Below are 15872 nucleotides of genomic sequence, written 5' to 3' on the forward strand. Positions count from 1 at the left end.
CATTATTATTTGCCATTATTTTCATGTTTCTCGAAGTTTGACGTTGTCTTCCTTATTCCCCCACACTGTCACATGCACACAGCTCACATGAAGTGAACCCCCCCTCTCCCATTCCTCCTGACACTCCACCACATCCCCCATCCACTTCCTCCGGACTTCTGAAAGACAATCCAAGGTTAATAGTTCCTCAGGCATCACACTCAAAGCTATACTTAGCTTTAACTCGGCCACAAGGACTTCTAGGCACTCACTTGAAAATCTGGAAAAGTGCACAAGGAATGAACCTAAATGTGCTATTAGACTACTGGTTTACATCAACTGTTCCACTTTATCTTTTAGGACAGGGTGTTTTGTAACAACATACTCATGGTTTGAAATTATTTTACAAAATGAGTTTATTCACAGTTATTAAAAATGTTTTGTTTACAGTATGCAGACTAGAAACTACAGAATTTCTCTATACATTGTGCAATACACAGTTTTGGCGATATATTTCATGGATCATTCTTGGTCTTTACCAAACACTTGAAAATTAAAGCATTTATTAGCAAATCTTTAAATCATATAATCACATCGCAACAAAAGGATTAGCTGTAGCTAGTTAGTCACTAACATTTTCCAGTGGAATACCAGTAAGTAAACATTCTACAGAGGGCTTAATAGTGATGGAATCAAATATGGTTAGTGTGTAAAAAGTCAATAGGGATGTTAAGAAAGGTGTATTAAAATGACAATTCCACTGTATTGAAATGTGGGATAGCTCAGAGCTTTTATATAGCTTCAGCCATTTTCTATCCATATTCTATCCGTATTCTTCAGAACGGTAGATCGTATGGGCGGAATGAACTAGTCTTGTGCTAACTGCGATGACTTGTGCAGTGCATCTCACACTAGAGTAGAGTCTTTACTGGAGGCCCCTGACTTGCGGGCCAGCACGCTTCTCATCTCATTGTTAATGCCATTCCATGGCTTAGACGGAGACTGCAGCGGCCCCGACTCTGTCGACAGGGTCCTGTGCATTCTCGAGCCACCCCCACTGCCACCACTACTGTAGCCCTCCTTGTCACTGCCGCGACTCTGTGGGCCATGGGATGGGGAGTGATGCTGGTGATGCTGCTTTGGGTCAGTACAGGGAGGGTAGGACAACTGTCGGTGGAGATGGGAGTTGTTGCGGTGCCTCCTGGGTTTGTCCCCGTCTTGGAGCTCGCCGTGGCGGACGGCAGGGGTGCACTCTCCATGCTGGTTCTGGTACATGGTGTCAGTGTGCTCCCCACCATGGTAGTGTTGGGCGGTGCGGGCGGCTTTGACCAGTGAGTGAATCACGATCACCAGCAGAATCAGGATTCCTGAGGCCAGTACGCATGCGCTGGCGATGCCGGTCTCTACCTCAAACACCAGCAGCATGTAGATGGACATAGCTGCAGTAGAGAAAGAAACAGAGAGAGAGAGAGTGAGACTGACATAAAGAGAGAGCGCCGCAGAGTGACAGGTACAGAAAGACTAGTTTATTACACTGTGAGAAAGATCACTTTTCAGGTCCCTTTTTCTCCCAGGGATGAATAACTCTAAATATTGTAGTGCATTGGCATTGGTTTTTTTTTGTGTATTTTCCTCTTTTTGACTAATGTTTGGTCATCTTTCAGCAGTTGAAGAACAACAGACCCAGGAGTGGTAAAGGAGGGAGGAGAGAAGAATAACTTTGGGATATGATGATGACGTTATGGAATTGCACAGCTCCCACTGAAAGGGAGCTGTGGGATCAGGGGGTCATCCACCCTCCATTACAACGGTGCACTGCCTCCCACCTGAACTAGGCATTCACTGGAATGGAAAGCCAACAGCTTTGCCTTGCCAGGACCTGCCTTAAGACATGCCAGTAATGCACGTCTGTCAAACACGCCATTGTTTTGGGCCTTGTGTATCAATCAGTTGAAGGGACTCTGAAAGCAGTGACCTTTGCCTCTGCTGCAAATTAACTGGAGTATACTTGTAGAAATCTGAATGAATTTGGTACAATCTGTTATTGTTTAACAGTTGGTCTGAACGGATGTAATGTCTGATAAATTAATCTGCTTTAGCTAAATGAAAAGTGCTTTCACATGACGTTATGTGGGGTGACTACAGTGTTCATAATACTACCGAATATATATTCCAGACTTGGAATTGTTTCAACTCTCTACCCAAGGCTTTTACTTGCGACATAATTAAATGCACTAAAGAGTAACAATGGCTACATATTGAAGATGTGCATGCTCATCCCCAGAATGTTTTCACGTGTCTATTTTCAAAGGATAAAGCAAATAACATTAACAACTTCATAGTTAAGGACACTATAACAACATTGAAGAACATGAAACGGATTCTACAAGAACCAATATCACTCCCTAAAAACAATGGAGCAATCCTTGGATAGCATTTCAGAATTCACCGATTAAATTGGACCACATGGAACACTAAATGCATAGAAACCGTAAATTACTTGGCAACAGAAAATTCATTTATTTCCATGATAGAATTAAAAAGTAATTTTGGACTGACCAATGTAGATAGTTTCAACTACATGCAACTTAAAAGTTACATATCACAATATGTTGATTTTAAATCATTTAGACATCAGAGCAACCTTGAGGGAATCTTATTTGAGTCAGAAAAGAAAGTTCATATGATAGGGAAGATATACAAATCTTGCAGAGAGCATATCCCACTGACAAGCTCTTTAAAAAAACTGTTGGAACCAAGATTTAAGAACTGATGTTGGCACAAGATGGAGGGATAACTAAAGAAATTACAATTAACGAAAATGGGAGCTAATGTATGGCATTTATTATACAAGAGACAAAGTTCACAAATTCTACAGCACAAGGTAAGGTCATGTCTTAAGTCTAAAACAAATAATGAATCAATAATTCATGCTTTCTGGGAACGCTATGAAGTCCGGAAGTTGTGGGCGGGGCTAGAAATGCGGCTGTCAGAAGTATTACAATGTAAATGTACTTTTAATCCATCTGTTTGCATGTTTCAAGACATGGCATGTGGGGGGGTGTGGTGAGATACCCGATTTGTTGGACGATTCTCTTCTCATTTTGAAAAAAATGTGTACTAAAAACATAGAAATCAATCCACCATCATTAGCACAACAGAAAAATATAATGATTTATTATTTAAATAATCAAAAGTGTGCGGGCAAGAAACAAAATGGTGCAGTTTCAGGCCGTGTTGCGGAAAGTGATGCAGGCGCTGGAGATGGGGGTTTGTGCTAGTGGGTCTGGGAAGGTGGGATGTTTGTATGATGTTGTTTGTATGTGTATGTATTGTTTATAAAATATCAAATAAAATCTTACAACGGCAACAACAAAAAATACTACCAAATATGTTGCAGTTTGATACTCATGATATAGCCAATGAGTTTGTGGTGCCACTTGTAAAAAATATTTGTAAGGTTCTTCTAATTTTATTCAAACAGTTCATTATGGCCCTTACTGTTTACATTTGTTGTCTGTCTTACCTGCTAAGTATACTGAAACCCCAAGGCAAAATAATCCAATGGCCACATGTCGGACAGTTTGGCTATGGAATAGGAACCAGTCTGCTCTATGGGAGGAAATGAAGAAAATGCAATCAGTGACAATGATGACATGATCGTATGTTGACGGGTATTGTTCAATTAGTTCACAATTATTTATTTGCACCAAAATAACTCAATGATTTCAAGGTTCAAATTAGGCCTTCTCTTCTGTCCATTCTTTTTCTATCATGAGATACTTTTCTTCTCAAAATGAGTTGGTTTATAGAATGCTTTGTCATTACTTGCACTGGAGTGCACAGAAGCTAGATCTATATGAAAGTCATAAAAAGCACAGACACAATTCTAACCCAACGCGGGAAGAGCTAGGCCACTGAGACCATAGGCTGTGCACTGGGTGTACAACGAGGGAACGCTATTGTTTGTCGAATTTATACTGAGTTCAGAGATAGGAGTGGTCGGTCAAGCAGCCTCTGTCTGCACCTGGTACACACGGAAAGTGGTGAATTTATAAGAATGTAATATTCTTAATTTAATTTCTGTCAATGTCCAACTTTAATATAATTGAAGCATGTTATTCAACAAAATAAACTGCAGGTGCAATTCTTGCCGACAACAAATATATTATCAAATACATTATCCTTAAAGTATGTTGATGAATGTGTACCTTTCTGTATCTTCTCCTCTGCATATCTCGGTTGTAAAGTAGCTGTGCAGAAGGCAGACCATGACAGAGCTCAAATTGAGCGTGAGGGAGAGAGCAGAGAGCACTATAGACACAGGCATAAGCACTGCCCAAACATTAGTTGGCACGATGGAGATGTTGGGGGGTGATTCCTTCACAGCAATCTGTTGTGATTGTATCTGGAAAATCAAAATGACCGATAGCAGAGACATAATCCCAGATAGGATCCCTAATGAAGACAGGACCATCAAAGACCGCTGGCTATAAACGTACCTCATATTTGGGCTATAATTCACAGACTGACATGGGCGCCCCTATTTTTGGAAAAAGTTATCCCGGTCGGAATCTCCTTTATCCTCGTACACGCGTTATCTTTCGCAACCTCTTCAATCTGCCATATACTGTATCTGTAAAGAGTTGAAACAATTGTGAATAGGAAAAAGTAAGAAACTTGGGATTGAAAGAATGTGCGTGTTATTTGCGTGTTGTGCACAAGCACCCGATCCCCCGACCGAGCATGTGATGTTTTTCAAATCCCCGGATTAAAAACTTCGCAACAACAATGGATTTTTCAATTGGATTCTCCAAAACAATGCGTTTAAATGCTCGTCCGAAGCAGTCCACTGCCGGAGGAAAAACTGTTTGCAAACTTTAGAAAACTGTTCACTTTCCTTTCCAAAACATGAATTACCCCCGCATGAATGCATTTGTTAAACATGTAAAACAATTGCAGTAGTGCGCTTTGAATTTAACTTCAGATACATTTGAAATGTGAAGAAAACATTGGTCCAAAAAATGTATTTGATTGTGACCAGGTCTATGATTTTTATTTATATTTCTTAGTCTAGGCTACAGTTATATATATGATGCAGTTTAATGCTATTGAAAATGAATAAGGATCCACCAAAAGACATGAATCAGTTCTCGATACCTTTAACCTCTATAATTAGGCATTAACTGTAAATCATGCAATAGAAGCCTCCTGGAAATTAATCCCAATTAACAGCTGGCTGCAAACTGGTCACAGAGCAAAACTTATTATATGTTACTAAAACCTGTGCCACTCCATTTAGTATATGTTACATTAGGTTACATTACATTGGCCTACCAATGTAATAGTGGTCATATGAATTGTAGGACGCATAGTATTGTAATGAAACAGGCAGGGAGCAGGCCTCGAACCCTCGACCTTCTAGCCCGAGGTCCGGCGCGCTATCGACTGTGCCGCAAAAGCATGCTCGTGCGTCATAGTCGATTTCCGTGCTTATAAACCCAGGGTCGTTACAGTATGTTACAAATTACAATTCATATGATATTTTATGAATTGCAATTCGTACAATATGTTACAAATTTGCAATATATATCAAATGTTATGAATTCCAATTTGCTGTTGCTAACGTTAGCTAGGCTAGGGGTTAAGGTTAGGAGTTAGATTAAAGGGTTACGTTTATTGTTCAGGGAAGGGTTAGCTAACATGCTAAGTCGTTGCATGCTAAGATAACATGCTAAGGAGTAGCTAAAAAGTAGTAAGTCGTTGCAAAGTTGCTAATTAGGTAAAATGCTAAAGTTGTCCGTGATGAGATTTTAACATGCAACCTTTCCCTTCTCATACTAAATGTCTCAAATAACGTAGCCTAATGTAGCATATCATACTAAACAGAGTTTCACAGATTTTAGTAACATATAATATGCTTTCTCTGAGACCAGGCTGAACTAAATAGTGTCTACATTGGTTATTGTTTTGTGTTTCATGCAAGAGCTTCACAAGGGTTTATCATAGTCCAAAACATGTACATGTATGCACGGCAGTGTTCTAGAATATTGGACGGTTGACTTTCGTAGCCTACTTTTCTAACTCTCAGCACAGCTCAAGCAATTTCTCCATCTGTCCATACATTCAAATGAATAGAGGATGTGTACCAGAGACGCATTGGTTGGGAATTGTAGTGAGGTGCGTATTCCATCTGTGCGTCCCCACAGATGGTGGTCTCAGAGCCTTGTAGCTATTGTATTTCGAAATGGGACGCTGAACTATCGCGTTCTAACAGTGGTGGGAAAAGTAAATAATTGTCATACTTGACTAAAACGAAATAGACCTTAATAGAAAAGGACTCAAGTAAAAGTGAAAGTCACACAGTAAAATACCACATGAGTAAAAGTCGAAAAGTATTTGGTTTTAAATATACTTAAGTATCAAAAATAAATCTAAGTGCTAAAATATACTTAAGTATCAAAAGTAAAAGTATAAATAATTTCAAATTCCTTATATTAAGCAAACCAGACGGCACCATGTTCTTGTTTTTTTTATTTTTGGAAAGCCAACACTCAGACATAATTTACAAACAAATCATGTGTGTTTAGCGAGTTCGCCAGATCAGAGGCCGGGAATGACACGGGATGTTCTCTTGATAAGTGCGTCAATTGGACCATTGTCCTGTGCTGCAAAGCAAATAAAATGTAAAGAATACTTTTGGGTGTCAGGGAAAATGTATGGAGTAAAAAGTACATTATTTTCTTTAGGAATGTAGTGAAGTAAAAATTGTCCAAAATATAAATAGTAAAGTATTTTTACTTAAGTACTTTACACCACTGCGTCCTAGATGATGAGAAGCGATAGACCGGTGCACCATTGGGACATAGCCGAGTGGCTCTGAGACCACTTAGCTATGTGTGCACAGTTATAATGACAATATGGTCTTGTCTCCGCCCTAACGATGGGAGTTGTTGTATCATGGAAGGATTTTTACAGGAGTGAACCCTCTTGCATCGCCTCTTCCTCTCTGGCAAAAGCCAAAGAGTTCCTGAGAATTTGAAATGGAGTGGCCTCTCTCTCATCCTTGAACTCTCCCCCAATTAACTTTTCAATGGTTGCCTTGGAAAAAAACACTGAAATACCCAGAGACAGCGCACTGCTGTTGCTCTGTTGGTTTGAGGCTACTGCGCTGTGCACTCGCCCACCTTTCCTTTTAGGCCCCTATAGGAACCTTAATCCATTTGACCTTTGAAAACATTATTGTACATTAAAGAGGCCTACTATTTATGTCCATCATCCATATAGACTATGGCCATGCCACTTTGGGTCATTAAATTCACCTCCATTTTCTGAAGTGTCTTTAAGTACATGGATGGTCTTTTTGATATAGTAAACAAATAGAATACCTTTTTGATTTTATGCAACAAAACTTTGTTGTTGTATTTGTTCGATTCTGAAGCATAGGCTATAAGCACATGTAAAATCCCACAACACCCAAAAAGCTCTACAAACCAAAGCTTATTTCAGGTATACTTTTTTAAATGTACTGATGCAGGGCTCACTAGCAATGAGGGGTAAGAGAAATGTTCTCTGTGTGTGATTGTCTGATTCTATCTTGAAGACAGTAGGACAACTGTAGAGCAGCTAAAGGTTGGGGGTTTGGGGTAAAGGTCTGGCTTAATGCTGTTCTGATGGAGATAAGCTCGCGGCTATGAAAGTGCACACAACAAAGAATTGCTCTCATACATGCACACTGACCATGGAGTCTATTTCTGAATTCAACAGCCCCACCACACACACTAAAATGGCAGCCGCTGATGTTGTCGAAAGCAGAAGTGAGCAGTTTCAGGAAAACAAAAAATAAGTCTAAATGTGAACACTTTCCAAAGGGCTCCTTCATCTGACATAGAATGTACTCTCTTTTTAATGTGATTCATAATGCTTAGGGTCACAACACTGATATGTAAACTTTGTTACGGCATCGAAATGACTAACATACAGTATATCCTACACAATGAATAACCTTTAGACAGAGTGTCAACACTGCTCCTATGATTCTTAGCAGGTGGTTTTTACTTTTATTTACAGGTGATGGTTGTGTTTATTCTCCACTGAATTGGGTGAATCTAGCTGCACACAGGGATGTAGCCTATAGCAGGGGTGGAAGCGGCCCTCCGAGATGTTGCTAACTCTTGCATCATAAAGGGCCTTCTTTAAGATCATCAAGTGTGTGTGTATGCGTGAGCGCACATTGGTGTGTTTGTGTGTGTTTTTGAATGGCGTGTGTGTGCGTAGTGCCTGCGTGTGTTAGGAGTGTCTCTGTGTGATTGCTCGATGTTAATAACACTTGTCCTTAAATTATTTTTAGGAGTAATGAAAGCAATGTGCCACCTCCCAAAAATAGTCAAGAATTGTGTAGCTCATATAAATGATTGAGTTATAACCTCTAAATATATCCATTAAGATAGTATGTGGACTATCTTTTGGCATCTTTGAAGTGACAAATGGATACTGTATATAATAAACTATGACAGTACTATGTTTGGCCTAAGGGATGCGGCTGTATTATTGAAGAGCCAAAGCCTTGATTAGCTGCGTGAGATCAGTCAAATGGTAAGACGACTATTGTAGATCTAACAAAATCAGGCAGAACCAATGGAAGTAAGACTAGTAGGACCTGTAGGCAGTGAGATTCAATGCATTCAATGTTAGAGATTGTAACACAGCAGAATAAGTACAGAGCTATTGGATATGGGATCCTCTTATTGCCAGTATATTCACTCACCTATTGAAATGGCCCAAAATAGGAATTGGACAAAGCGAAGGAGGAATCAAAGTTACCTATCAATAGAAAACTTTTAGAAAATCCCATGCATCATCACATCGTTTAAAGTTCTATTTTTGTCTTTTTATCCACCACTATTCCCTTCTATTCTTAGGCCGCACTATTGATTATTTACCTTAAATTATCTATCTACTGACACACAGCCAATGTAAGTGAGTCAACAAGCAAGTGAGCAAATAGGGAGCTCCTAGGATGTGCTGTGAGACTAAATGAAAGGGTTACTACAGTAGCTTATTTTTCATGTAAAGAAAATAGGTTATTTTAATGCACAATCCAACTCATGCCAATGATAGGCCTTCATTAGAACATCGCTGACCAAGAACATTTTGTTTTGAAAACCCAAGACAGTGACCATCAATAAACATATTCTCTGTGGTTTACATATGTTTTCTTCAGAAAAAGGCACAGGAAGCGCAATAGTCAAAAATAGCATATCTATGAACGACACAGACCAAGATCATGCTTACTATGTAGCTTATCTTGTGTCTGATCTCTGTTTGTGTGTTTATATGTGTGTGTGGGTGTGTGTGGGTGTGTGTCTACCCACTCCGCTTCACTCCCTCATCCCTTCATTCCACTCCTCTGGCCTGCTACCTCTCCTGCAGTAATAGCTGCCCACTTTACAGTAGATTAAACTACTGTGTGTGTGTGTGTGTGTGTGTGTGTGTGTGTGTGTGTGTGTGTGTGTGTGTGTGTGTGTGTGTGTGTGTGTGTGTGTGTGTGTGTGTGTGTGTGTGTGTTCACCTCACACACCTAACACAAAGATGGGCAAGTTGCAATAGAACATCTTCAAGTGGAATGAAGTTGAAGAGTAACTGTATATGAGAGTATTAATGGCCTACAGGACAAGATGTTTCCAAGATGGCGTAGCATATCAAATCAAAATCAAATCAAATGTATTTATATAGCCCTTCGTACATCAGCTGATATCTGAAAGTGCTGTACAGAAACCCAGCCTAAAACTCCAAAGAGCAAGCAATGCAGGTGTAGAAGCACGGTGTCTAGGAAAAACTCCCTAGAAAGTAGCAGACGTGGTTTGTCGTCCTCTCGTTTACTTTTAGTATTTTTCGTCTTTTTTGTATATATTTCAATTTATTTTCAATCTCTTTTCCATTTTTAAATTAAATGTGACACGGATCTGCTATTTTTTAGATCGTATAGCCAGAACCTTCATCAGAAGTTAGCCATCCGAAGCTAACCAGCTAATTAGTTACTAGCTATTTAGTCATTGTTAGCCACTGCTAGGGCCTTTACCTTCTGCACAGGCACCAGCCGTTTTTTTTAGCCTGGATAATACCTGCCAGTCTGCCAGTATCGGAATGTTTTTCTCCACTACAACGCCGGATTCCTGCCGTAAACCCTGGACCATTACTCCTGATCATCACAGCTAGCTAGCTGCCACCGAATGACCCAGCCCCGAAAGCTAGCCCTGAGGCAAGCCCACCTCCCTCCCTCTTTGTGATCACTCAGCTACTCAGCCGATGCCTTCCGGGACTTTACCCCCAACACGGCTAGAATCCACTACTCAACAGGATACTTGCTGTAAGCTCTGAACCTTTGCATCGGATCATCGCCGCTAGCTAGCTGCTACCGAATGGCTATAGTGGCTAACGCCCCTGCCCCGAAGCTAGCACCAGTTAGCCACGAGCCAGGCGCATCTCCCAAGCAGCAAACGAAATTACTACAACTACAATACCTCTTTCGCCATCTGGCCCGGACCCTTTGTCGACACAGCACCACGCCATACCACCACGACTGGTCCGCAGACGTAACTCCATCCGCTGTGCCCTCAACCGGCCTTTGCCGGACGTCGAAGCAGACGATTCTACTTACCCCGGCCTGCTAACGTTAAACGCCGTGTCTCCCGTGTGCTAGCATATAAACGACTACCCCGCGGCTTCCCTGTTCCATCTATTGCTGTTCACTGGACCCTGTGATCACTTGGCTACATAGCTGATGCCTGCTGGACTGTTCATTAATCACGGTACTCCATTTTGTTTATTTATTGTTTATCTGTCGGCCCCAGCCTCGAACGCAGGCCCTGTGTGTAGTTAACCGACCCTCTCTGCCAATTCATCGCCTTTTTACTGTTGCTGTTGTCTTAGCTGTTGTAGTCTTACCCGTTGTTGTCTTAGCTAGCTCTCCCAATCAACACCTATGATTGCTTTATGTCTCTCTCAAATGTCAATATGCCTTGTACACTGTTGTTTAGGATAGTTATCATTGTTTTAGTTTACTGTGGAGCCCCTAGACCCACTCAACATGCCTCAGATACCTCCTTTGTCCCACCTCCCACACATGCGGTGACCTCACCCAGCATAACTAGCCCGTCCAGAGATGCAACCTCTCTTCTCATCACTCGGTGCCTGGGCTTACCTCCACTGTACCCGCACCCCACCATACCCCTTGTCTGTACATTATGCCCTGAATCTATTCTACCACGCCCAGAAATCTGCTCCTTTTATTCTCTGTCCCCAACGCACTAGACAACCAATTTTGATATCCTTTAGCCGTATCCTCATCATACTCCTCCTCTGTTCCTCGGGTGATGTGGAGGTTAACCCAGGCCCTGCGTGTCCCCAGGCACTCTCATTTGTTGACTTCTGTAACCAAAAAAGCCTTGGTTTCATGCATTAACATTAGCAGCCTCCTCCCTAAATTTGTTTTACTCACTGCATTAGCACACTCCGCCAACCCTGAAGTCCTTGCCGTGTCTGAATCCTGGCTTATGAAGGCCACCAAAAATTCTGAGATTTCCATACCCAACTACAACATTTTCCATCAAGATAGACCTGCTAAAGGGGGAGGAGTTGCAATCTACTCCAGAGATAGCCTGCAAAGTTCTGTCATACTTTCCAGGTCTATGCCCAAACAGTTCGAGCTTCTAATTTTAAAAATTAATCTCTCCATAAATAAGTCTCTCACTGTTGCCGCCTGTTATAGACCTCCCTCAGCTCCCAGCTGTACCCTGGACGCCGTATGTGAATCAATTGCCCCCCATCTATCTTCAGAGTTCGTTCTGTTAGGTGACCTAAACTGGGATATGCTTAACACCAACGGCAGTCCCACAATCTAAGCTAGATGCCCTCAATCTCACACAAATTATGAAGGAACCCACCAGGTACAACCCTAAATCCGTAAACATGGTCACCCTCATAGATATTATCTTGACCAACTTGCCCTCCAAATACAACTCTGCTGTTTTCAATCAGGATCTCAGCGATCACTGCCTCATTGCCTGCATCCGCTATGGGGTCAAACGACCACCCCTCATCATTGTCAAACGCTCCCTAAAACACTTCTGCGAACAGGCCTTTCTAATTGACCTGGACCTGGCCCGGGTGTCCTGGAAGGATATTGACCTCATCCCGTCAGTAGAGGATGCCTGGTCGTTCTTTAAAAGTAATTTTATCACCATTTTAAATAAGCATGCCCCTTTCAAAGAATGTAGAACCAAGAACAGATATAGTCCTTGGTTTACTCCAGACCTGACTGCCCTCAACCAGCACAAAAACATCCTGTGGCGGACTGCACTAGCATCGAATAGTCCCTGAAATTATGCAACTCTTCATGGAAGTCAGGAACCAATACACACAGTCAGTCGGTTTTGGGACACTGTGAAGTCCATGGAGAATAAGAGCACCTCCTCCCAGCTGCCCACTGCACTGAGGCTAGGTAACACTGTCACCACCGATAAATCTACGATAATCGAGAATTTCAATAAGCATTTCTCTACAGCTGGTTATGCTTTCCTCCTGGCTACCCCAACCCCGGCCAACAGCTCCGCCCCCCCGCAGCTACTTGCCCAAGCCTCCCCAGCTTCTCCTTCACCCAAATCCAGATAGCAGATGTTCTGAAAGAGCTGCAAAACCTGGACACCTACAAATCAGCTCTCTTTCTAAAATGATCTGCCGCCATTTTTGCAACCCCTATTACCAGTCTGTTCAACCTCTCTTTCATATTGTCCAAGATCCCTAAAGATTGGAAAGCTGCCGCGGTCATCCCCCTCTTCAAAGGGGGGGACACTCTTGACCCAAACTGCTACAGACCTATATCTATCCTACCCTGCCTTTCTAAGGTCTTCGAAAGCCAAGTCAACAAACAGATTACCAACCATTTCGAATCTCACCATACCCTCTCTGCTATGCAATCTGGTTTCAGAGCTGGTCATGGGTGCACCTCAGCCAGGGTCAAGGTCCTAAATGATATCTTAACCGCCATCGATAAGAAACATTACTGTGCAGCCGTATTCATTGATCTGGCCAAGGCTTTCAACTCTGTCAATCACCACATCCTCATCGGCAGACTCGACAGCCTTGGTTTCTCAAATGATTGCCTCGCCTGGTTCACCAACTACTTCTCTGATAGAGTTCAGTGTGTCAAATCAGAGGGTCTGTTGTCCGGACATTTGGCAGTCTCTATGGGGGTGCCACAGGGTTAAATTCTTGGACCGACTCTCTTCTCTGTATACATCAATGATGTCGCTCTTGCTGCTGGAGTGAGTTTCTGATCCACCTCTACGCAGACGACACCATTCTGTGTACTTCTATCCCTTCTTTGGACACTGTGTTAACAACCCTCCAGGCAAGCTTCAATGCCATACAATGCCATACAACTCTCCTAAATACAAGTAAAACTAAATGCATGCTCTTCAACCGATCGCTGCCTGCACCTGCCCGCCTGTCCAACATCACTACTCTGGACGGCTCTAACTTAGAATACATGGACAACTACAAATACCTAGGTGTCTGGTTAGACTGTAAACTCTCCTTCCAGACCCACATCAAACATCTCCAATCCAAAGTTAAATCTAGAATTGGCTTCCTATTTCGCAACAAAGCATCCTTCACTCATGCTGCCAAACATACCCTTGTAAAACTGACCATCCTACCAATCCTAGGCTATTACAAAATAGCCTCCAAAACCCTACTCAACTAATTGGATGCAGTCTATCACAGTGGCATCCATTTTGTCACCAAAGCCCCATATACTACCCACCATTGCGACCTGCACGCTCTCGTTGGCTAGCCCTCGCTTCATACTCGTCGCCAAACCCACTGGCTCCATGTCATCTACAAGACCCTGCTAGGTAAAGTCCCCCCTTATCTCAGCTCGCTGGTCACCATAGCATCACCCACCTGTAGCACACGCTCCAGCAGGAATTATCTCTCTGGTCACCCCCAAAACCAATTATTTCTTTGGCTGCCTCTCCTTCCATTTCTCTGCTGCCAATGACTGGAACGAACTACAAAAATCTCTGAAACTGGAAACACTTATCTCCCTCACTAGCTTTAAGCACCATCTGTCAGAGCAGCTCACAGATTACTGCACCTGTACATAGCCCACCTATAATTTAGCCCAAACAACTACCTCTTTCCCTACTGTATTTATTTTATTTATTTATTTATTTTGCTCCTTTGCACCCCATTATTTTTATTTCTACTTTGCACATTCTTCCACTGCAAATCCACCATTCCAGTGTTTTACTTGCGATATTGTATTTACTTTGCCACCATGGCCTTTTTTGCCTTTACCACCCTTATCTCACCTCATTTGCTCACATCGTATATAGACTTGTTTCTACTGTATTATTGACTGTATGTTTGTTTTACTCCATGTGTAACTCTGTGTCGTTGTATGTGTCGAACTGCTTTGCTTTTTCTTGGCCAGGTCGCAATTGTAAATGAGAACTTGTTCTCAACTTGCCTACCTGGTTAAATAAAGGTGAAATTAAAAAATATATTAAAAATTAAAAATTGACCACCATTATTCCTGTGACTACACTACCGTACAAAAGTTTGGGGTCACTTAGAAATGTCCTTGTTTTTGAAAGAAAGGCACATTTTTTGTCGGTTAAAATAACATCAAATTGATCAGAAATACAGTGTAGACATTGTAAATGTTCTAAATGAAAAAAAAAATGAAAAAATAACTGAAGATCTCATACAACGCTATGTACTACGGCTGTACTACTCCCACAGAACAGCGCAAATTGGCTCTAACCAGAATAGAAAGAGGAGTGGGAGGCTCCGGTACAAAACTGAGCAAAAAGTACATTACTGTGTCTAGTTTGAGAAACAGACGCCTCACAAGTCCTTAACTGGCAGCTTCATTAAACAGTACCGACAAAACACCAGCCTCAAGGTCAACAGTAAAGAGGCGACTCCGGGATGCTGGCCTTCAGTTTCTTGGCAATTTCTCACATGGAAAAGCCTTCATTTCTCAGAACAAGAATAGACTGATGAGTTTCAGAAGAAAGGTCTTTGCTTCTGGCCATTTTGAGCCTGTAATCGAACCCACAAATGCTGATGCCTCAGATACTCAACTAGTCTAAAGTTTTATTGCTTCTTTAATCAGGACAACTGTTTCCAGCTGTGCAAACATCATTTCAAAAGGGTTTTCTAATGATCAATTAGCCTTTTAAAAAAAGATCAAACTTGGATTAACAAATAACACAACGTGCCATTTGAACACAGTAGTGATGGTTGCTGATAATGGGACTCTGTACGCCTACGTAGATATTCCATAAAGATTCTGCTGTTTCCAGCTACAATAGTCATTTACAACATTAACAATGTCTACACTGGATTTTTTATAAATTTGATGTTATTTTAATGGACAAAAAAATGTGCTTTTAAAAAAACAAATTATGACATTTCCAAGTGACCCCAAGCTTTTGAACGGTAGTGTAATTATTTTTTTAATCCTAATCAATCTACACACAATAACCCAGAATTATTATTATATATATTTTTAACTGTCATATCATATTTACATAAGTATTCAGACCCTTTACAGTCTTGAGTCTTCTTGGGTATGACAAGCTTGACACACCTGACTTTCTCCCATTCTTCTCTGCAGATCCTCTCAAGCTATATCAGGTTGGATGGGGAGCATCGCTGCACAGCTATTTTCAGGTCTCTCCGGAGATGTTCGATCAGGTTCAAGTCCGGGCTCTGGCTGGGCCACTCAAGGACAGAGACTTGTCCCGATGCCACTCCTGCATTGTCTTGGCTGTGTGCTTAGGGTTGTTGTCCTGTTGGAAGGTGAACCACTACCACATATC

The 15872-nt window shown here is 41.7% G+C and overlaps 1 protein-coding gene across 2 annotated transcripts; it reads right to left on the bottom strand.

The window, feature by feature from the left end:
* Positions 1-306: 306 nt before the first annotated feature.
* On the bottom strand, positions 307-4846 carry LOC112251795 (transmembrane protein 221-like). 2 transcript variants are annotated; one of them, XM_024422733.2, is made up of 3 exons: positions 4191-4846; positions 3506-3591; positions 307-1418 (listed from the first exon to the last, which is right to left on the bottom strand). In XM_024422733.2, the coding sequence occupies exons 1-3, from the start codon at positions 4484-4486 to the stop codon at positions 886-888; spliced, it is 915 nt and encodes a 304-aa protein (XP_024278501.1). In that variant the 5' UTR covers positions 4487-4846; the 3' UTR covers positions 307-885. The 2 variants fall into 2 exon arrangements, with proteins under 2 accessions (XP_024278501.1, XP_024278502.1); XM_024422734.2 differs by having other exon boundaries at positions 309-1418; positions 4482-4843.
* Between the last annotated feature and the right edge of the window lie 11026 nt (positions 4847-15872).

This window comes from Oncorhynchus tshawytscha, linkage group LG05 (assembly GCF_018296145.1).
Source record: "Oncorhynchus tshawytscha isolate Ot180627B linkage group LG05, Otsh_v2.0, whole genome shotgun sequence".
NCBI classification, from domain to species: domain Eukaryota; kingdom Metazoa; phylum Chordata; class Actinopteri; order Salmoniformes; family Salmonidae; genus Oncorhynchus; species Oncorhynchus tshawytscha.

What these genes read in the sequence shown, in the direction of transcription:
- LOC112251795 (XM_024422733.2), bottom strand. Translation starts at nt 4,486, where the DNA reads ATGAGGTACGTTTATAGCCAGCGGTCTTTGATGGTCCTGTCTTCATTA. An exon ending in AGAGGAGAAGATACAGAAAG is followed by an intron (nt 3,592 to 4,190) that starts GTACACATTCAT and finishes TTCCTCCCATAG; the next exon opens with AGCAGACTGGTTCCTATTCC. An exon ending in GGTTTCAGTATACTTAGCAG is followed by an intron (nt 1,419 to 3,505) that starts GTAAGACAGACA and finishes TCTCTACTGCAG; the next exon opens with CTATGTCCATCTACATGCTG.